The 22,621-nt window shown below is 39.1% G+C and overlaps 1 protein-coding gene across 4 annotated transcripts in view; it reads right to left on the bottom strand.

The window, feature by feature from the left end:
* The window catches only part of rhobtb4 (Rho related BTB domain containing 4), a 129,924-nt gene that overhangs the window by 44,117 nt on the left and 63,186 nt on the right, over positions 1–22,621 (bottom strand). For 2 of the 4 annotated variants that reach the window (XM_061986637.1, XM_061986639.2), the window contains exon 1: positions 5,653–6,019. The exons of 1 other annotated variant lie outside the window; for it this stretch is intronic. In XM_061986637.1, the coding sequence (XP_061842621.1) occupies positions 5,653–5,681 (29 nt within the window). In that variant the 5' untranslated portion in view covers positions 5,682–6,019. Of the gene's footprint in view, positions 1–5,652; positions 6,020–22,621 lie in introns of those variants that run through there. One more of the 4 variants, XM_072914358.1, reaches the window with a different exon arrangement.

Here is a 22,621-nt window from a genome sequence, read left to right as displayed (position 1 = left end):
CTCCATGACTTCAGCTCCAGACTTCTTCTGTTTGTTTGAGATTGTCATCACTGCCAAAAGTGGTGAAAAGGTGTACTACGACAGAGAACAGATATTTTTTGGAGGGCCTAAGAAACACCGCTCTAAAATACGCATTGAGGCCGTTTTATCCGATTACTCGATTATCGTAGATTACAAAAATAACCACTGATCAAATATACTGCAAAATGAGGGACATATTTACATGCGATTGCGCGGCTCTAAAATAGATTAATAATAAAATTACAGTGCAAATGAAAATACAGCGTCACCAAGTTAGTCATAATTTTTGCGCTTCAGAAACTTCTCCATGACTTCAGCTCCAGACTTCTTCTGTTTGTTTGAGATTGTCATTACTGCCACAAGTGGTGAAAAAGTGTACTACGACCAAGAACAGATATTTTTTGGAGGCCCTAAGAAACACCGCTCTAAAATACGCATTGAGGCCGTTTTATCCGATTACTCGATTATCGTAGATTACAAAAATAACCACTGATCAAATATACTGCAAAATGAGGGACATATTTACATGCGATTGCGCGGCTCTAAAATAGATTAATAATAAAATTACAGTGCAAATGAAAATACAGCGTCACCAAGTTAGTCATAATTTTTGCGCTTCAGAAACTTCTCCATGACTTCAGCTCCAGACTTCTTCTGTTTGTTTGAGATTGTCATCACTGCCAAAAGTGGTGAAAAGGTGTACTACGACAGAGAACAGATATTTTTTGGAGGGCCTAAGAAACACCGCTCTAAAATACGCATTGAGGCCGTTTTATCCGATTACTCGATTATCGTAGATTACAAAAATAACCACTGATCAAATATACTGCAAAATGAGGGACATATTTACATGCGATTGCGCGGCTCTAAAATAGATTAATAATAAAATTACAGTGCAAATGAAAATACAGCGTCACCAAGTTAGTCATAATTTTTGCGCTTCAGAAACTTCTCCATGACTTCAGCTCCAGACTTCTTCTGTTTGTTTGAGATTGTCATCACTGCCAAAAGTGTTGAAAAGGTGTACTACGACAGAGAACAGATATTTTTTGGAGGGCCTAAGAAACACCGCTCTAAAATACGCATTGAGGCCGTTTTATCCGATTACTCGATTATCGTAGATTACAAAAATAACCACTGATCAAATATACTGCAAAATGAGGGACATATTTACATGCGATTGCGCGGCTCTAAAATAGATTAATAATAAAATTACAGTGCAAATGAAAATACAGCGTCACCAAGTTAGTCATAATTTTTGCGCTTCAGAAACTTCTCCATGACTTCAGCTCCAGACTTCTTCTGTTTGTTTGAGATTGTCATCACTGCCAAAAGTGGTGAAAAGGTGTACTACGACAGAGAACAGATATTTTTTGGAGGGCCTAAGAAACACCGCTCTAAAATACGCATTGAGGCCGTTTTATCCGATTACTCGATTATCGTAGATTACAAAAATAACCACTGATCAAATATACTGCACAATGAGGGACATATTTACATGGGATTGCGCGGCTCTAAAATAGATTAATAATAAAATTACAGTGCAAATGAAAATACAGCGTCACCAAGTTAGTCATAATTTTTGCGCTTCAGAAACTTCTCCATGACTTCAGCTCCAGACTTCTTCTGTTTGTTTGAGATTGTCATCACTGCCAAAAGTGGTGAAAAGGTGTACTACGACAGAGAACAGATATTTTTTGGAGGGCCTAAGAAACACCGCTCTAAAATACGCATTGAGGCCGTTTTATCCGATTACTCGATTATCGTAGATTACAAAAATAACCACTGATCAAATATACTGCAAAATGAGGGACATATTTACATGCGATTGCGCGGCTCTAAAATAGATTAATAATAAAATTACAGTGCAAATGAAAATACAGCGTCACCAAGTTAGTCATAATTTTTGCGCTTCAGAAACTTCTCCATGACTTCAGCTCCAGACTTCTTCTGTTTGTTTGAGATTGTCATCACTGCCAAAAGTGGTGAAAAGGTGTACTACGACAGAGAACAGATATTTTTTGGAGGGCCTAAGAAACACCGCTCTAAAATACGCATTGAGGCCGTTTTATCCGATTACTCGATTATCGTAGATTACAAAAATAACCACTGATCAAATATACTGCAAAATGAGGGACATATTTACATGCGATTGCGCGGCTCTAAAATAGATTAATAATAAAATTACAGTGCAAATGAAAATACAGCGTCACCAAGTTAGTCATAATTTTTGCGCTTCAGAAACTTCTCCATGACTTCAGCTCCAGACTTCTTCTGTTTGTTTGAGATTGTCATCACTGCCAAAAGTGGTGAAAAGGTGTACTACGACAGAGAACAGATATTTTTTGGAGGGCCTAAGAAACACCGCTCTAAAATACGCATTGAGGCCGTTTTATCCGATTACGCGATTATCGTAGATTACAAAAATAACCACTGATCAAATATACTGCAAAATGAGGGACATATTTACATGCGATTGCGCGGCTCTAAAATAGATTAATAATAAAATTACAGTGCAAATGAAAATACAGCGTCACCAAGTTAGTCATAATTTTTGCGCTTCAGAAACTTCTCCATGACTTCAGCTCCAGACTTCTTCTGTTTGTTTGAGATTGTCATCACTGCCAAAAGTGGTGAAAAGGTGTACTACGACAGAGAACAGATATTTTTTGGAGGGCCTAAGAAACACCGCTCTAAAATACGCATTGAGGCCGTTTTATCCGATTACTCGATTATCGTAGATTACAAAAATAACCACTGATCAAATATACTGCAAAATGAGGGACATATTTACATGCGATTGCGCGGCTCTAAAATAGATTAATAATAAAATTACAGTGCAAATGAAAATACAGCGTCACCAAGTTAGTCATAATTTTTGCGCTTCAGAAACTTCTCCATGACTTCAGCTCCAGACTTCTTCTGTTTGTTTGAGATTGTCATCACTGCCAAAAGTGGTGAAAAGGTGTACTACGACAGAGAACAGATATTTTTTGGAGGGCCTAAGAAACACCGCTCTAAAATACGCATTGAGGCCGTTTTATCCGATTACGCGATTATCGTAGATTACAAAAATAACCACTGATCAAATATACTGCAAAATGAGGGACATATTTACATGCGATTGCGCGGCTCTAAAATAGATTAATAATAAAATTACAGTGCAAATGAAAATACAGCGTCACCAAGTTAGTCATAATTTTTGCGCTTCAGAAACTTCTCCATGACTTCAGCTCCAGACTTCTTCTGTTTGTTTGAGATTGTCATCACTGCCAAAAGTGGTGAAAAGGTGTACTACGACAGAGAACAGATATTTTTTGGAGGGCCTAAGAAACACCGCTCTAAAATACGCATTGAGGCCGTTTTATCCGATTACTCGATTATCGTAGATTACAAAAATAACCACTGATCAAATATACCGTATTTTCCGCACTATAAGGCGCACCTAAAAACCACAAATGTTCTCAAAAGCTGACAGTGCGCCTTATAACCCGGTGCGCTTTATTACGATTCATTTTCATAAAGTTTCGATCTCGCAACTTCGGTAAACAGCCGCCATCTTTTTTCCCGGTAGAACAGGAAGCGCTTCTTCTTCTACGCAAGCAACCGCCAAGGAAAGCACCCGCCCCCATAGAACAGGAAGCGCTTCTTCTTCTACCCGCCCCCGGAAGAAGAAGAAAAAACGCGCGGATATCACCGTACGTTTCATTTCCGGTTTACATCTGTAAAGACCACAAAATGGCTCCTACTAAGCGATCCGGTTCGTAAAAAGACGCAATCTCTCCATCCGCACACGGATTACTACCGTATTTCACAGCAACTGATATTCCTGTGAACCGCACTGTGGAACGGGAGCACGTACGGTGAATATTCGCACCACAGGGAATGAGAAGTCATCCTTCACTGTGGTTCTAGCTTGCCATGCTAACTTCCACCCATGGTGATATTCAAAAGGAAGACCTTGCCAAAAGAGACCTTTCCAGCCGGCGTCATCATAAAAGCTAACTCGAAGGGATGGATGGATGAAGAAAAGATGAGCGAGTGGTTAAGGGAAGTTTACGCGAAGAGGCCGGGTGGCTTTTTTCACACAGCTCCGAAGGCGAACACACCTTCACTAAGACGGGCAGACAGCGCCGGACGACATACAACAACATTTGCCAGTGGATCGTAAATGCCTGGGCAGATATTTCGGTCACAACTGTGGTCCGAGCTTTCCGGAAGGCAGGATTCACAGAACAACAGCGACACTGACTCCCGATGACTTCGACGAGACGGAACCGGCCATTTTGGATACCACGCTTGCGCAACTTTTCAATTCGGACACCGAAGACGAAGAATTCGAAGGATTTACGAATGAAGAATAACTTCAGAAGGTGAGCGCTATGTTTATTTTGTGTGTTGTGACATTAACGTTCGAGCAACATTATGTTACTATTGCTCTACACCATTTTGAATTTTACTATGTTTGTGATTGCACATTTGCGTACATTTTGGGACAGAGTTGTTAGAACGCTGGTTTTCAATATATTATTAAAGTTTGACTGAACTATCTGACTGTTTTTTTGACATTCACTTTAGCGCAGCGTTTTTTTGACATTCACTTTAGCGCAGCGTAGGCGCGGCTTATAGTCCGGGGCGGCTTATTGGTGGACAAAATTATGAAATATGTAATTCATAGAAGGTGCGGCTAATAATCCGGTGCGCCTTATAGTGCGGAAAATACGGTACTGCACAATGAGGGACATATTTACATGCGATTGCGCGGCTCTAAAATAGATTAATAATAAAATTACAGTGCAAATGAAAATACAGCGTCACCAAGTTAGTCATAATTTGTGCGCTTCAGAAACTTCTCCATGACTTCAGCTCCAGACTTCTTCTGTTTGTTTGAGATTGTCATTACTGCCACAAGTGGTGAAAAAGTGTACTACGACCAAGAACAGATATTTTTTGGAGGCCCTAAGAAACACATTTATCCGATTACCCGATTATCGTGGATTACAAGAATAATCGATAGCTGCAGTCATACACTAGAGACACAGTAGCTACTGGCACGCCATTGCAAAACATGATCGCATGCAACCATCCAACCAGTGTAACGCAAGCCCTCAATTGACGTCACGGCCACCGGATCAGCACCACTCCGTCAAACTCCCATCTCCTGCAGGAACTGCCTGCTATTGTTGCAGCTGGCACGAACACGCCGCCATTTATCCGCGTGCACGTGAGATCACACTTATGAATGGGAGCGCGCTGCTCCCATTCATAAGCACCTGACTCATTCATATTTTTGGACGCGGCGTGCAGAGCAGGTACATGCACTCAAGAGGAGGGTGAAGACTGCAACAAAAAAGATCGTACATTGACGCAAAAGGTAGACACATGCCAACAGATGTAGCTGATAAGACTTGCATAACCGCGCCAAGCCCATGCGCTAACAGCACGTAACACCTCAGCAAAGGCAGGTATAAGAGGGGATGAAATATTAATAAAGTGCAGGACATCGGTGCCATTTTAACTTGGTCAACTTTCATGTGCGGCTTTTGACGGAATTGGGGAGCATGTGTGTGGTTTTTTGTCGGAATTGGGGAGCATGTGTGTTGTTTTTGGGGGGGGAGAAGGGGTCCCTACCTTCCGACGGTTCCGGAACTGACCCACATGCCACTCTGCTGCGGGGTCAGAAAGCAGGCAAAGGAACAAAACGGTCGTGTTGCTGAGGTCCGGTCGAACACAAAGATCGTGTATTTGCAAGGCGCCACAGAAGAAAGCACCTCTCACATCCCCTTCTTCCTGCTTCCCCGTGCCGCCTTCTTGGAGCTTCGCGCGCCCCCGTCGAGTTGAACCATCCACTGTTGGTAATACACGCCTTTTGGAGCCGAGACTAACTCTTTTGTTTTGTTTTGTTTGTGGTGAAATGTACACATAAATGGTCCAGACACTCGGTTCCAGTCTGAGCCACCTCCTTTTGTGTTGTTGTTTCCCCCCCAGCTGATTTCATCAGAAGACACGCCTCCGTGTCGTGACGTCACAGCACTACTCTTCCAGCTCTTGCCATGTGGCGTTCAGGTGCTGTGCAAAAAAACAGACACCGTACGGAGAACGATCGTAATAGTCACAGACTCACAATATTAAAAATGACTGCAATAATGCCTGTTGTGTTTCCATTGCAACCGTCAGTATGCGTGTTTGGGTTGAATATATTTTCTTTTTTGGGGTGTAATTTACAGTATTCAGCAAACTATTACAAACACCCCTTAGCATACAGGTAAAAGCCAGTAAATTAGAATATTTTGAAAAACTTGATTTATTTCAGTAATTGCATTCAAAAGGTGTAACTTGTACATTATATTTATTCATTGCACACAGACTGATGCATTCAAATGTTTATTTCATTTAATTTTGATGATTTGAAGTGGCAACAAATGAAAATCCAAAATTCCGTGTGTCACAAAATTAGAATATTACTTAAGGCTAATACAAAAAAGGGATTTTTAGAAATGTTGGCCAACTGAAAAGTATGAAAATGAAAAATATGAGCATGTACAATACTCAATACTTGGTTGGTGCTCCTTTTGCCTCAATTACTGCGTTAATGCGGCGTGGCATGGAGTCGATGAGTTTCTGGCACTGCTCAGGTGTTATGAGAGCCCAGGTTGCTCTGATAGTGGCCTTCAACTCTTCTGCGTTTTTGGGTCTGGCATTCTGCATCTTCCTTTTCACAATACCCCACAGATTTTCTATGGGGCTAAGGTCAGGGGAGTTGGCGGGCCAATTTAGAACAGAAATACCATGGTCCGTAAACCAGGCACGGGTAGATTTTGCGCTGTGTGCAGGCGCCAAGTCCTGTTGGAACTTGAAATCTCCATCTCCATAGAGCAGGTCAGCAGCAGGAAGCATGAAGTGCTCTAAAACTTGCTGGTAGACGGCTGCGTTGACCCTGGATCTCAGGAAACAGAGTGGACCGACACCAGCAGATGACATGGCACTCCAAACCATCACTGATGGTGGAAACTTTACACTAGACTTCAGGCAACGTGGATCCTGTGCCTCTCCTGTCTTCCTCCAGACTCTGGGACCTCGATTTCCAAAGGAAATGCAAAATTTGCATGGTTGGGTGATGGTTTGGGGTGCCATGTCATCTGCTGGTGTCGGTCCACTCTGTTTCCTGAGATCCAGGGTCAACGCAGCTGTCTACCAGCAAGTTTTAGAGCACTTCATGCTTCCTGCTGCTGACCTGCTCTATGGAGATGGAGATTTCAAGTTCCAACAGGACTTGGCGCCTGCACACAGCGCAAAATCTACCCATGCCTGGTTTACGGACCATGGTATTTCTGTTCTAAATTGGCCCGCCAACTCCCCTGACCTTAGCCCCATAGAAAATCTGTGGGGTATTGTGAAAAGGAAGATGCAGAATGCCAGACCCAAAAACGCAGAAGAGTTGAAGGCCACTATCAGAGCAACCTGGGCTCTCATAACACCTGAGCAGTGCCAGAAACTCATCGACTCCATGCCACGCCGCATTAACGCAGTAATTGAGGCAAAAGGAGCTCCAACCAAGTATTGAGTATTGTACATGCTCATATTTTTCATTTTCATACTTTTCAGTTGGCCAACATTTATAAAAATCCCTTTTTTGTATTAGCCTTACACAATATTCTAATTTTGTGACACACGGAATTTTGGATTTTCATTTGTTGCCACTTCAAATCATCAAAATTAAATGAAATAAACATTTGAATGCATCAGTCTGTGTGCAATGAATGAATATAATGTACAAGTTACACCTTTTGAATGCAATTACTGAAATAAATCAAGTTTTTCAAAATATTCTAATTTACTGGCTTTTACCTGTAGTTGTTCTACATGGGAGAACTATCGTTTACCAGTATCCATCCATAAAAAGTTGTAGCCTTCCTAATTGTATTTTATTTTTTTAAATCAGCACAAATTGTTTTATACATTTTTGTTTTGTTGGTTGAGGTGCTCCTGAGTTAATGTTGCTGACCAATTTGAATGTGTCACTACTTATTGACTTTATTAAATATTATTGCTCAGTAATAAATGTTTCAAGTCTGTAAAAGAATGTTTATCATTTAAATAAGGATTTTGTTGTTGTTGTTGTTGTTGTGGCAAAGAGTAGTGGGGGTGTGGGGCGCACAACGTTTTCTTCCTCTTAGGGGGGGCATAACAAACAAAAAATCTTGAAAAGCAGAATAAAGGAATTTCCAAAGTGTGAGGCAGAATTCAAAACAAAAACAAATAATAATAATAATAATAATAATAATGGTTTATATATAAAAGGTAAGGGGTGTCTAAAGTGCGGCCTGGTGGTCACTTGCGGCCCAGGGTTAGTTTTTTGTTGGCACTACGGCACACTGTAGAAATGAAATTTGTTTTTGTTTTTTAAAAAGAGGGAAAATGGGAACATTTGAAAAGAAATTGCATACATATATATATATATTAGAGATGCGCGGATAGGCAATTTATTTCATCCGCAACCGCGTCAGAAAGTCGTCAACCATCCGCCATCCACCCGATGTAACGTTTGATCAGAACTGCACCCGCCCGCCATCCGCCCGTTGTTATATATCTAATATTAATTAAAAAAAAAAAAAAAAAGGGTGAAAACTACGCGAATTGCACCTTGTGCAGACAAGATTTTTCGATCGGACACGGAGGAATTAGCGAAGTAAAAGACCACGTTGGGACAAAAAAACACAAGTCTAATGCCGTTGCTAGCGATACAAGTGGAAAACTTTCAACGTTTTTCGTCGCCCAAATAGATTCTTTGGATGTGATAAATGCCTAAGTTTTATTTACGGAGGCAATAATTGAGCATGGACTTCCAATCGCACTGGCTGATCACATGGGACAGTTAATGTAATGCAACCTTTAAAAATCATTACGCGGTGATCGCGATCCCAAAAATAAACTTTTCTTGCATGATAATGTCCAGAAAAATTTGCTTTATATTACTATAGAGTCCTTTTAACGAATGAGTTTGATGGTTTATCACAAACCTTAAATGAAATTCCATGGCCACCGTCCTGCTCTCTATATCAACCAGGGTGAGCCCCACCCCTTTCGTGAGCGCACTGCGAAAGCGGACGAGGCGGGGTGTCGGTGCGGTGGGCGCGGTAGTGACCCTGGACGTGCGTCGGGCCCTTCTCGCGGATCGCCTCAGCTACGGCTCCCGGTGGGGCCCTCTCGGGGGAAGGGGCCTCGGTCCCGGACCCCGGCGAGGCGTCCCTTCTCCGCTCCGTAAAAGTGTCCATCTCTTTTCTTTTCTTTTCTTCTGTTGTGGCATATGCAGCAGGTGCCTGCTCGTTTTTCGTATGTGGGTAACAACATTTAACTATGTATATATATTTCCGAATTGGTTTAACTGCCACCCGCAAAAAAAATAAAAAAATAAAAAAAATATCTAATTAATCCGCCCGACCCGACCCGCGAGCGGATAAAATCTTATTGTTTTTAATTTCATCCGCCCGATCCGCGGATAATCCGCGGACTCCGCGGTTGTGTCCGCAAACCGCGCATCTCTAATATATATATATATATATATATATATATATATATATATATATATATATATATATATATATATATATATATATATATATACATATATATATATATATATATATATATATATATATATATATATATATATATATATATATATATATATATTAATAACCAATATAACTCAGTGTTCTAAATCACACATTATAAAACATTGTGTAGTCGAATAGCCAAAGAGCCCAGGTCCAAAGTGCAGCCCGGGGGCCATTTTTGGCCCAAAATGTGTTTCTTATTGACCCTAGACATGCTCTGAAAATTAAATAAATTCATTATTAAAGAGGTGTATAATAATGATATATTAATAAACAATCTGTTAACAATCCAAAAACACAAAAGCTGAGATAACCATTTTTGGGGGGTTTTTTTCAAATAGCTTAGCATACACTGGTTGATTTTAGAATCTTTAAAGTATAAAATCTATCAAAGTGACCCTTACGCATACCTTCGTTTTTAAGTACAGCCCTCGGTGGAAAAAAAGTTTAGACAAAATTACCGTAGACACTTTTTAAAGAGATTGGTACCAAAATCTGGTTCCACAACTGCGCAGGTGTGGGGAAAAAAACCCGCTATCGCTGCTGTATTTCAGTGCTAAATGAATGCAGAAATCTCAGTCTCAGTGATATTGTACAAGTAAGGTCTTGTAAGTAATGTGGTGTCCGGGGAGAAGTCTGATGTCTGATGCTCTTTTTAAACTTTATTGCTGACTTTAACATGCCAAACAGCAAACCTCATACCACCATTAGCACCGCAACAACACAGCACTTCTTTATAATGCATCAATGATGGTTAAGGAGAGCCAGGTTGCATTCAGGAACACCTGGAATTATGAGTATCAAACATGACAACTCAATTGAATTGTTTTTGCACATTCGCTATGTCCTGTAATGTTGCAAAAGTTATAACAATTTGGTGTAGATTTTATTTCATATATTTGGATGTAGTTATCATTTAATTTATGTAATTAAAATATTCAGATAAGCAGTCTTTTCAACTTGTAACAACATCCATCCATCCATCCATTTTCTACCGCTTATTCCCTTTGGGGTCGCGGGGGGCGCTGGAGCCTATCTCAGCTACAATCGGGCGGAAGGCGGGGTACACCCTGGACAAGTCGCCACCTCATCGCAGGGCCAACACAGATAGACAGACAACATTCACACTCACATCCACACACTAGAGCCAATTTAGTGTTGCCAATCAACTTATCCCCAGGTGCATGTCTTTGGAAGTGGGAGGAAGCCGGAGTACCCGGAGGGAACCCACGCAGTCACGGGGAGGACATGCAAACTCCACACAGAAAGATCCCGAGCCCGGGATTGAACCCAAGACTACTCAGGACCTTCGTATTGTGAGGCAGATGCACTAACAACATGTCCATTAAAAAAACAACTTTTTTTAAAAAAGAAAAATGTACACCTTTGAGCACTGTTACTGTTTTTAAGGTACTGTTTTGATACTAGCAATAATATCAATTAAAATGCAAACGATACCCATCCCTACTTATGTGACGTATTTTAAGAAAACAAAACCTATATATAAACATAGCAATATACAGGTAAAAGCCAGTAAATTAGAATATTTTGAAAAACTTGATTTATTTCAGTAATTGCATTCAAAAGGTGTAACTTGTACATTATATTTATTCATTGCACACAGACTGATGCATTCAAATGTTTATTTCATTTAATTTTGATGATTTGAAGTGGCAACAAATGAAAATCCAAAATTCCGTGTGGCACAAAATTAGAATATTACTTAAGGCTAATACAAAAAAGGGATTTTTAGAAATGTTGGCCAACTGAAAAGTATGAAAATGAAAAATATGAGCATGTACAATACTCAATACTTGGTTGGAGCTCCTTTTGCCTCAATTACTGCGTTAATGCGGCGTGGCATGGAGTCGATGAGTTTCTGGCACTGCTCAGGTGTTATGAGAGCCCAGGTTGCTCTGATAGTGGCCTTCAACTCTTCTGCGTTTTTGGGTCTGGCATTCTGCATCTTCCTTTTCACAATACCCCACAGATTATCTATGGGGCTAAGGTCAGGGGAGTTGGCGGGCCAATTTAGAACAGAAATACCATGGTCCGTAAACCAGGCACGGGTAGATTTTGCGCTGTGTGCAGGCGCCAAGTCCTGTTGGAACTTGAAATCTCCATCTCCATAGAGCAGGTCAGCAGCAGGAAGCATGAAGTGCTCTAAAACTTGCTGGTAGACGGCTGCGTTGACCCTGGATCTCAGGAAACAGAGTGGACCGACACCAGCAGATGACATGGCACCCCAAACCATCACCCAGCCATGCAAATTTTGCATTTCCTTTGGAAATCGAGGTCCCAGAGTCTGGAGGAAGACAGGAGAGGCACAGGATCCACGTTGCCTGAAGTCTAGTGTAAAGTTTCTACCATCAGTGATGGTTTGGGGTGCCATGTCATCTGCTGGAGTATTGTACATGCTCATATTTTTCATTTTCATACTTTTCAGTTGGCCAACATTTCTAAAAATCCCTTTTTTGTATTAGCCTTAAGTAATATTCTAATTTTGTGACACACGGAATTTTGGATTTTCATTTGTTGCCACTTCAAATCATCAAAATTAAATGAAATAAACATTTGAATGCATCAGTCTGTGTGCAATGAATAAATATAATGTACAAGTTACACCTTTTGAATGTAATTACTGAAATAAATCAAGTTTTTCAAAATATTCTAATTTACTGGCTTTTACCTGTAGGGCTCCTGGTGGAAAAATATTGGACACCCCTGTATTAAGTTAACTTCAATTAGTAGGAGTAAGTTATTTTAGACATGTTAAAAACAAAAACAAAACAAAATAACAATAAAAAGAAAAATATTCACAATAAAAATACCATAAAATATAAAAATAAATACTTACACATAAAAAATGAAAACACTACATAATGATTAGGGTTTTCACATCCAAATATGAGTGGAAAGAAGTAAAACTTATTGACTCTCGCCTCTTATTTATGAATTACCGTACCTTTCTTTCGTGTCATTACTATTTATGAAATTATTAATTTGCTAGTCTAATTGTAATATCCATCCATCCATCCAGCCACCCATTTTCTACCGCTTATTCCCTTCGGGGTCGCGGGGGGCGCTGGAGCCTATCTCGGCTACAATCGGGCGGAAGGCGGGGTACACCCTGGACAAGTCGCCACCTCATCACAGGCAGGGCCGGCCCGTGGCATAGGCTGTAGAGGCAAATGCTAAGGGCGCCGTCCATCAGGGGGCGCCACGCCAGTGCCACAAATGTTGGAGGAAAAAAAAAAAGAAAAAAGTTGGTACTATTATTTCTAAATACAAAAAATAATCCCACGTTAATTAAAATGCAAAGTAAAGCCTATTTAATACAAATATTATTTGTTACAACATTACGCCCCCCCCTCGCGCACGGTGCGCCCCCTCCCTTCCCGTATCATGACTCTTTTTGGACGTCAGAACATCAAAAAATCAACACAAGATGTCAAAACGGCCAAAACTGTCAGGTGCCCAGGGAAGAAAAAAGAGAAAAGAAGAGGAGGAGAAATGAGAAAAGACAGAGGTAGCAGGTTGGTAACGTTAGCCTACATGAAATTATTTGTCTGTTACAGAATGTGATAGTAACCTGGCTTTTTAGCATTAAGCTAATGTTACATGATTCGGCAATTGCTAATCAATAAATAGCTAGTTCTGTTTTAACGTCGGGTTAAGTCGAGTCTAAAGTCATCAAATTCATGACTCGAGTCTGACTCGAGTCCAAGTCATGTGACTCGAGTCCACACCTCTGGTAAACAGAGTCTGGGGTAGGGTTGTCTCAATACCAATATTTTGGTACCTGTACTGGTACCAAAATGTATTTCAATACTTTGATACTTTTCTAAATAAAGGGGACCACAAAAAAATTGCATTTTTGGCTTTATTTTAACAAAAAATCTTAGGGTACATTAAATGTGTTTCTTATTGCAATCGAACAATTTTGGCTTTAAATAAAATAGTGAACATACGAGACAACTTTCTTTTAGTAGTAAGTAAACAAAGGCTCCTAATTAGTCGCTTGACATATGCAGTAACATATTGTGTCATTTATCATTCTATTATTTTGTCAACATTATAAAGGACAAGCTGTAAAAATGGATTATAATCCACTTGTTCATTTACTGTTAATATCGGGTTACTTTCTGTTTTAACATGTTCTATCTACACTTCTGTTAAAATGTAATAATCACTTATTCTTCTGTTGTTTGATACCTTGCATTAGTTTTGGATGATACCACAAATTTAGGTATCAATCCGATACCAAGTAGTTACAGGATCATACATTGGTCATAATTTAAGTCCTCATGTGTCCAAGGGCGTATTTCCTGAGTTTATAAACATAAAATGAATTGAAAAAAAAAAGAAAAAAGATTTTGTGATGATAAAAAATAATGTAATCATATTAATATCAAATTGATACGTTCCTGTACTTGGTATCATTACAGTGGATGTTAGGTGTAGATCCACCCATGGCATTTGTTTACATTGTGACGCCGGTGAGCTATTGTATCCTCCTACGGTGTGTAGTGAAGCATGTTTAGCTATTCCTCGTCCTGCAGGGATGATACTTGTAAGAAAACTCACTTTATTTGTCGCCATGGAGACAAGGATTAGTGATTTAGGAGTAGCTAAAACACTGCAGACTGCGGATGTACATTAGCCGCTAACGAGCTCGCCATGTTTTAAAGTTTTAAATTAAATGTGTTATAACTTCACCTTCATTGTTAGTTTTTAAGCCAAAATGCGTCTGTTCTCCCTTTTCTGTCTACACACTGTGTCTGATTGTAAGTACTCTGTGATAGTGCGCTGCCGAACATGCTCCTCTGCTTGTAAAACCAGCAATGTCACGACGACGCGCCATCATGCCTGTAAAAAAAAAATATGGCGAACCGATACTTTTCAACCATTGTATAGTACCGTTTTTGATTCATTAGTACCGCGATACTAAACCAGTTTCTGTATACCATACAACCCTAGTCTGGGGTTATATAAAATATCCCTAAAATATGCTCCGAAAAATAATTTTTTTGTGGTTTTGCCACACTTTGAAAACCCCTTACTTTGTTGTAAATACAGTTCACCTGAAGAGGGACTGAAAACAAACCCAAATAAATAAGTTCAAAAAGTCAGATAATGATTATATGATATCAATTATACAAACATACAGTGTTTTAACCAAAGCCAGCAAAGAAATCAAACGCCCACAGTGGAAAAAACACCAATACTTTTTGCGCTTGTATTTCCCCATCTGGAAGAATTAATACCTGGAATTTTCCGCTGTTCTAAAAATATTGCCGCGTTACCTGAAAAGCTATTTTTGAATGTTAAATCTACGTTGGTATATGCAACTTTGCTCGGGCGTGCTTTGGCCTTGATGTAGCTGTCACTCAGTCATAGTAGATATGGAATTTGTTTTGCATCTAACTGACTGAGCAGGTACCCCTCATGGGACCTGCTGCCAGTAGAATACTGAAGAGAGACATCTACTGGTAGAGGTTGGTACTGATCTCTGACAACAAAGGATGCCCTGAGTCCAAGGCCACAGCTTCTCTTTCTGTCACAAAGTGGGCTGAGAAATCTTCTTCTTGCTTCGAGTGGGAGCTAAAAGCCAAGAGTACGTATTTGACCTTTAGCAATATACCCTTCTGCTGGGGACATCTCCTCTAACATGCTGCAAAAGTCTTGGGACAGACTGTCTAATTCAGGGGTGTCAAACTCATTTTAGATCGAGGGCCACATGGAGAAAAATCTACTCTCAAGTGAGCCGGACTGGTAAAATCTCGGTAAGATTACTTAGAAATAAAGACAACTTCAGATTGTTTTCTTTGTTTAAAAATAGAACAAGCACATTCTGAAAATGTACATATCATAATGTTGTTTTGTTTTTTTACACTTACATGTTGCGGTTAATAGGATTCCATCTTTATTTGTCGTTATTTATACTTTCTAAATAAATGATGTGATAATGTTCATCAGTCTACTTATTGGTGTTAATTTTCAATCTACCAAGATAAAAACAATTATATCAAAATCAAATAACAGGATGTTATTTATGTAGTTTGCTCATTTTCCTCGACATGTGCACTAACATCATGTGTTTTTTTTTGTTTTTTTACATATGTAGCATCATCTACAAAGATACAAATAATTGCTATTGTGACATCTAGTGGACACATTTAGAACAGCAGTTTCCTTAATTTAAAAATGTTGACTCATTTTTATACTTAGCAAACTCATCCCGCGGGCCGGATAAAACCTGTTCCCGATACATGTTTTTATTTAATATTGTTTACAGCAGTGATGGTCAAACTGTAGTACGCAGACTCCATCTAGTGGTACGCCAAATAATCACTTAATTAAATATTAGAACACAGTGTTACTGTTCAAACTGTGTGTAACGTTAAAGTGGCCAAACATTAAATATACGTGTTGAATAAAATATGTGTTTTTAATGAACATTTAGGCCTACTATGCTACTGTACTTAAATGTTGGTAATTATGGTGGTAATGGAGAGTTTTCAGAGGTGAAAACATTTTGAGAACCTCTGGTTTAGATTATAAAGTATTAATTTTAGTCATTAATGGTCTACCACTTACCATCAGGATTATTTTATTCTATTTACTCAGTCTTACTAGTTCTATTGTGCATCGGCTTCCCTTCCCTGCAGTCAGCCTAGGGTCCAATGATTGAATCATGGATGGTTTCACGTAATTGTCCTGGAAAAATATTGCTAAATGCGAAATATCTCGGGAATTGACATACACGTGGCTGTCATCGTGAGGAGAAGGAACCTTTGCTTGGGGAAATCATATGCTCGGGGCCACTCATTCGTCCCCGAAACAAATGAACAAGTCTTTCAACAACTCACGATTAATTTCCGATTTTTTGAGTGACGATTCGATTCAGACTATTCAGAACCGATTCAAGCCAACTCTTGCAATATATTATTTGGTGGCAAAAATCCTAATACAACCCTTTCAAAAAAGTTCCCATGTTACAAAGGCTCCTGATGTATGACAAATAAGCACAGCTAGTAAGTGTAAGTGTAAGAGATTGTTTTCAGGAGAGGTGCTAAAAAAAAAAAAATCAGTTCCCATCTTAAAATATTATTTTTTTAAATGTATTCTTATAGAAAAATAAAAAAAATAAAAAGTAACATTTTTATTTATTTTTTAAATTCACTCTGTAAAATTATGAATCAATTAAGAATCTGAATTAAAAAAGAATTACGCTTCGGATGTGAATCTATTTTGCCAAAATGAGTCCGTAGCTGAGATAGGCTCCAGCGCCCCCCGCGACCCCAAAGGGAATAAGCGGTAGAAAATGGATGGATGGATGGAGTCCGAGCACATGCAAGATGAATCCACGCGGGCGTTTTTAAAAAATAGTTTTTTTTATTATTTTGGCACTGTTCTGACACTTAGCTTTATAGTTAGTTTATAGTTTATATTAGCTTTGTAGTTTCTTCGTAGACTTAGCCGATGTTTCAAATGCAAGTTTCGACATTGTTTTCAAGAGTGGTGCTCAAAAAAATAAATAAAAAACACAAAAAAATAGTTGTTTTTATTTTTTTAATCGAGTCTTGAAAATTATGAATCGATTAAGAACCAGAATGAAAAAATATTCCAATTCCAATGTGGGCAGCACAGTGGTACAGGGGTTAGTGTATGTGCCTCACAATACAAAGGTCCTGGGTTTAATCCTGGGCTCGGGATCTTTCTGTGTGGAGTTTGCATGTTATCCCCATGACTGCTCCCGAATGCAGCTGAGATAGGCTCCAGCACCCCCCACGACCCCAAAAAGGGACAAGCAGTAGAAAATGGCTGGATTGATTTAGATGTTAATCTATTTTATAAGACGCACTGCCAGTGAGCGAGTCTATTCAGGTCTATTTTCATACAAAAGGCGCATTAAAGGGTCACATTAGGATTTTTTTTCTCCATTTAAAACACTTCCTTGTGGTCTACACAACATGTAATGGTAGTTCTTTGGTCAAAATGTTGCATAGATTATGTTTTACAGACCATCTTCAAGCCGCTTTCTGACAGTCGCTACAAGATGCTGCATTTTGTGGGCGGGTCTTATTTACATGGCTCCACTACGACATCGTCTTCTCCCCATCAGATCCCAAAAACACATCAGCAGGTACCAAAAGGTAAGAACAGTTAGTTTTAAATAATATGTCTTCTAATAAGTGCCATTTTGGGGACCTTATACACACACCATAATAATACCATATGTTGAAGCACAGTACGTCTGACTATGGTGGCCGTAATTTTCCGTATTCCATCAAGCGGTGCGGCTTCGTAGCTTACCAAAGTCGTACAAAGATATTTTGACAGATTTTTAAGCGCCGTGTGTAATGTTCTATATCAGGGGTGTCAAACTAATTTTAGATCGGGGGCCACATGGACAAAAATCTACTCCCAAGTGGGCTGGATTGGTAAAATCACAGCCCGATAACTTAAAAATAAAGACAACTTCAAATTGTTTACTTTGTTTAAAAATAGAACAAGCACATTCTGAAATTGTACAAATCATAATGTTGTTGGGTTTTCATTTTTACAATTACATGTTGCGGTTAATAGTGTATATACTTTATTTGTCGTTATTTATATTTTCTGAATAAATTATGTGATAATGTTCATCAGTCAACTCATTGGTGTTCATTTTCAATCTATTAAGATACAAATAACATTATCAAAATCTAATTACAGTATGTTATTTATGTAGTTTGATCATTTTCCTCGACTGATGTGCTAACATCATGTGGTTTATTTTGTACATATGTAGCATCATCTACAGAGATACAAATAATTGCTATTGTGACATCCAGTGGACACATTTAGAACAGTTGTTTCTTTCATTCAAAAATTTCTGGTTGATTTTTATACTTAACAAACTCATCCCGCGGGCCAGATAAATTATTGAATTATTACTTAGTCGTTTTAAATTATGTTTGACCTGTTGTGGTATGACTGCTGTTGTTCTGTTGTATTGTCTTGTTGTAATTATTATTGTAATTTGTTTGTGCCACCCTCTTTGTCAGGTCGCTTTTGAAAAATAGATTTTTATCTCAATGAGTCTTTACCTGGTTAAGTAAATAAAGGACATTGAATAAAACGTGTTCGCGGGCCTGCTCCCGCCCTCGTACCGTGCGTTTGACACCCCTGATCTATATTCTCAATGAAACATCAAAGTCTTGGTGTTGCTTGCTTACAGGCACTTGCTCGTATCATTTATTGGACAGGCGTCAACTTGCAGTCCACGCGTATCTCTTATGTGCGACTGCCGTCTGCTGGTCACACTTTCCATTATGACATGTAACAAACAAAAGTGCTTCGAGGTCGGTAAGCACAACCAGAATTAGTACGTACTTTAGGTGCACCGGGTTTTAAGGCGCATTGTTGATTTTTGAGAAAATGAAAGGATTTTAAGTGCGCCTTATAGTTTGAAAAATAGAAAAAAGTTTCCATCCATTTTCCTTGGGGTTAATAAAGTATTCTGATTACTTCATGATTATCGCAAGTGGTACTAAAAAGTGCGTAAGTGTTGTTGTTTTTGACCAGCCTGAGAAAACAGTGCCCCCTGACCTGCCTGGCATTGGCAGAAAGAAGCAGCATGAAAGATGGTCTGGAATGCCACAGAATAAAGTAGGAGTTCAACAGCGCTGGCACTGAGAAATGTGGAGAGTCGACCCCTTTGTTTCGGGGAGGAACACTTGTGTGAGAGAACTTTCAAGCAGCACAGCCTGATGGGACGTCTGGCCTTTTCAGTCACGGCACTACCCACAAAAGTGGAATGTGCGACTTTCTTTCTGGCTCTTTTAGTCACTGTGTGGGAAGTTTTTTCTCCATTGCCCTTTAGTCTTTGGCAGGACTACTTTCATCAGGCTTGTCCTTTACACGGAGTAAATATGTAAACGACATAATCACTGCTTGGACACCATCTAGGAAACAGCAACCAAGGGTCGTTCTTCTGCACTAATGTAACCCAGACACGGCAAGTCGTTCATTATCTTACCTGTTATTGTAACCGGGAAACAAACACGACATAACAAACCACAATGCATGCAACTTAGAGATTCTCTCAAGCATTTTAACACATTATTGTTAGAGATGTCCGATATTATCCACCGATAAATGCTTTAAAATGTAATATCGGAAATGATCGGTATCTGTTTCAAAAAGTAAAATTTATGACTTTTTAAAACGCCGCTGTGTACACGGAAGGCACTGCCTTTGCGTGCCGACCCAGTCACATAATATCTACAGCTTTTCACACACACAAGTGAATGCAATCAATACTTGGTCAACAGCCATGCAGGTCACACTGAGGGTGGCCGTATAAACAACTTTAACACTGTTACAAATATGCGCCACACTGTGAACCCACACCAAACAAGAATGACAAACACATTTCGGGAGAACATCTGCACCGTAACACAACATAAACACAATAGAACAAATACCCAGAACCCCTTGCAGCACTAACTCTTCCGGGACGCTACACTATACATCCCCGCTACCCCCCCCCACCCCCCACCTCAACACCCCCTTCCCCCCAACCCCGCCCACCTCAATCTCGTCATGCTCTCTCAGGGAGAGCATGTCCCAAATTCCAAGCTGCTGTTTTGAGGCATGTTAAAAAAAATAATGCACTTTGTGACTTCAATGATAAATATGGCAGTGCCATGTTGGCATTTTTTTCCATAACTTGAGTTGATTTATTTTAAAACACCTTGTTACATTGTTTAATGCATCCAGCGGGGCATCACAACAAAATTAGGCATAATAATGTGTTAATTCCACGACTGTATATATCAGTATCGGTTGATATCGGTATCGGTAATTAAGAGTTGGACAATATCGGAATATCGGATATCGGCAAAAAAGCCATTATCGGACATCTCGAGTTATTGTTATTGATATTATTGTATTAATATTTACTTTGGCCAATCCATCAAAACAATACCATTTGCTTGTTAGGGCTCTTTTACGATAAACTTAAATAGTTGTTTTTTTTCCAAAGTCTTACATTGAACGAGAAAAAGCAATGTCAGTAGAAATTGCGTGTGACTGCTGATATGATATACTAACAGTCATTTTGCTAGCCAGATAGCGTCGTGTAACAAACTATGACTTAGGTGTAGACCTGCAAAATGAGCGACAAAAGTTAGCTAGCATGAAACGTCAGCATTCTAACGTCAAATACCAAAATATATGACTCTGAGGTGTATGCCTACAAAATCATTCAAAAACAATCTAGCATTTTGACCAGCATGTTAACATGCTAACGGTAGCATGCTAACAGTCAGGACGTAAGCCATATAATGTCAGGTAACAAAATATATAACTCTTAGGTGTATACCTACAAAATGAACTACAAAAGTTAGCTAGCATAAAACGTCAGTATTCTAACGTCAAGTACCGAAATATATGACTCTGACGTGTATGCCTACAAAATCGTATAGAGCATTTTGATTTAAACATGCCAATTGTAGCTTGCTAACAGTCAGAACGTGAGCCAGATAATGTCAGGTAACAAAATATATAACTCTTAGGTGTATAACTGCAAAATGAGCTACAAAGTTAGCTAGCATGAAACGTCAGCATTCTAATGTCAAGTACCAAAATATATGACTGAGGCGTATGCCTACAAAATCGTTCAAACAAAATTTAGCATTTTGATTTAAACATGTTAACATGCTAACGGTAGCATGCTAACAGTCAGGACACTAGCCAGATAATGTCAGGTAACAAAATATATAACTTTTAGGTGTATAACTGCAAAATAAGCTACAAAAGTTAGCTAGCATGAAACGTCAGCATTCTAACGTCAAGTACCAAAATATAAGACTCTGAGGTGTATGCCTACAAAATTGTTTTAAAAAAAAAATCGAGCATTTTGATTTAATCATGCCAACGATAGCATGCTAACAGTCAGAACGTGAGCCAGAAATATATAACTCTTAAGTGTACACCTGCAAAATGTGCTGAAAAAGCACATATATATATATATATATATATATATATATATATGTATATATATATATATATATATATATATGTACGCACACACATATATATACACACACACACACATATATATATACATATATATATATACCTGCTATATTGTTCAAAGAGCTAGCTTGCTAATGTTAGCAAGTTAAAATGCTAATGATTGCATGCTAACAGTTAGCTTGCATCAAGTTCTAAAATATACGATCTGAGGTAAATACCTGTAAAAATAGCTCAGAAATCTAGCGTGGTAATTTTAGCATGCTAATATGTTAGCGTTAGCATGCTAGCAACTGATCAACTTTACCAAGATGCAGTTTGACTTTGGGATGGTTTTAATCAGTTGAGAAATGTGGGAAATCGGCCCCTTTCATTTCAAATGGGAAAAATCTAGAATATTTGGAATTCCTGGAAAGGTAGGAATTTTTGTAAAATAAAAAACAAATGGTAGCACGTGTGTGATGAATGAGCTGAACATTTTAAAAAGGGCCCGATTTGAATCAGACAAAAATGTGGGAGAAAGCGGACAAAAAAATAGGCCTGTTGCCATTTCTAATACAAAGTCATGTAACTTCCTAACTTATATCTGTCAGTGGACTCGCTATGGAAGTGCCAAAAACTACCGGTACAACAGAGGTGAGCCACGTAAATAAGACCGCCCACAAAATGGTGCATCCTGAAGAGACGGTCAGAAAGCGACTTAAAGATGGTCTGTAAAACATAATCTATGCAACATTTTGACCAAAGAACCACCATTACATGTCATGAAGACCCGTGGAGTTTTAAAATGTACAACAACAAAAAAATCACGCGCCTTATAATGCGGTGCGCCTTATGGTCCGATATATACGGACTGGCAAATCACTGCCCTAACAATATTATGTATGCAACACTCCACTCTCTTCATCCCGTTTCCTGGCCACACCGCCACTGATCCCACGTCCAACTACAGACGT

This window comes from Nerophis lumbriciformis, linkage group LG12 (assembly GCF_033978685.3).
Source record: "Nerophis lumbriciformis linkage group LG12, RoL_Nlum_v2.1, whole genome shotgun sequence".
In the NCBI taxonomy this organism is placed as follows: domain Eukaryota; kingdom Metazoa; phylum Chordata; class Actinopteri; order Syngnathiformes; family Syngnathidae; genus Nerophis; species Nerophis lumbriciformis.
Note: the sequence above shows the minus strand (reverse complement) of the source record. Positions and strands in the feature narration are given on the sequence as shown.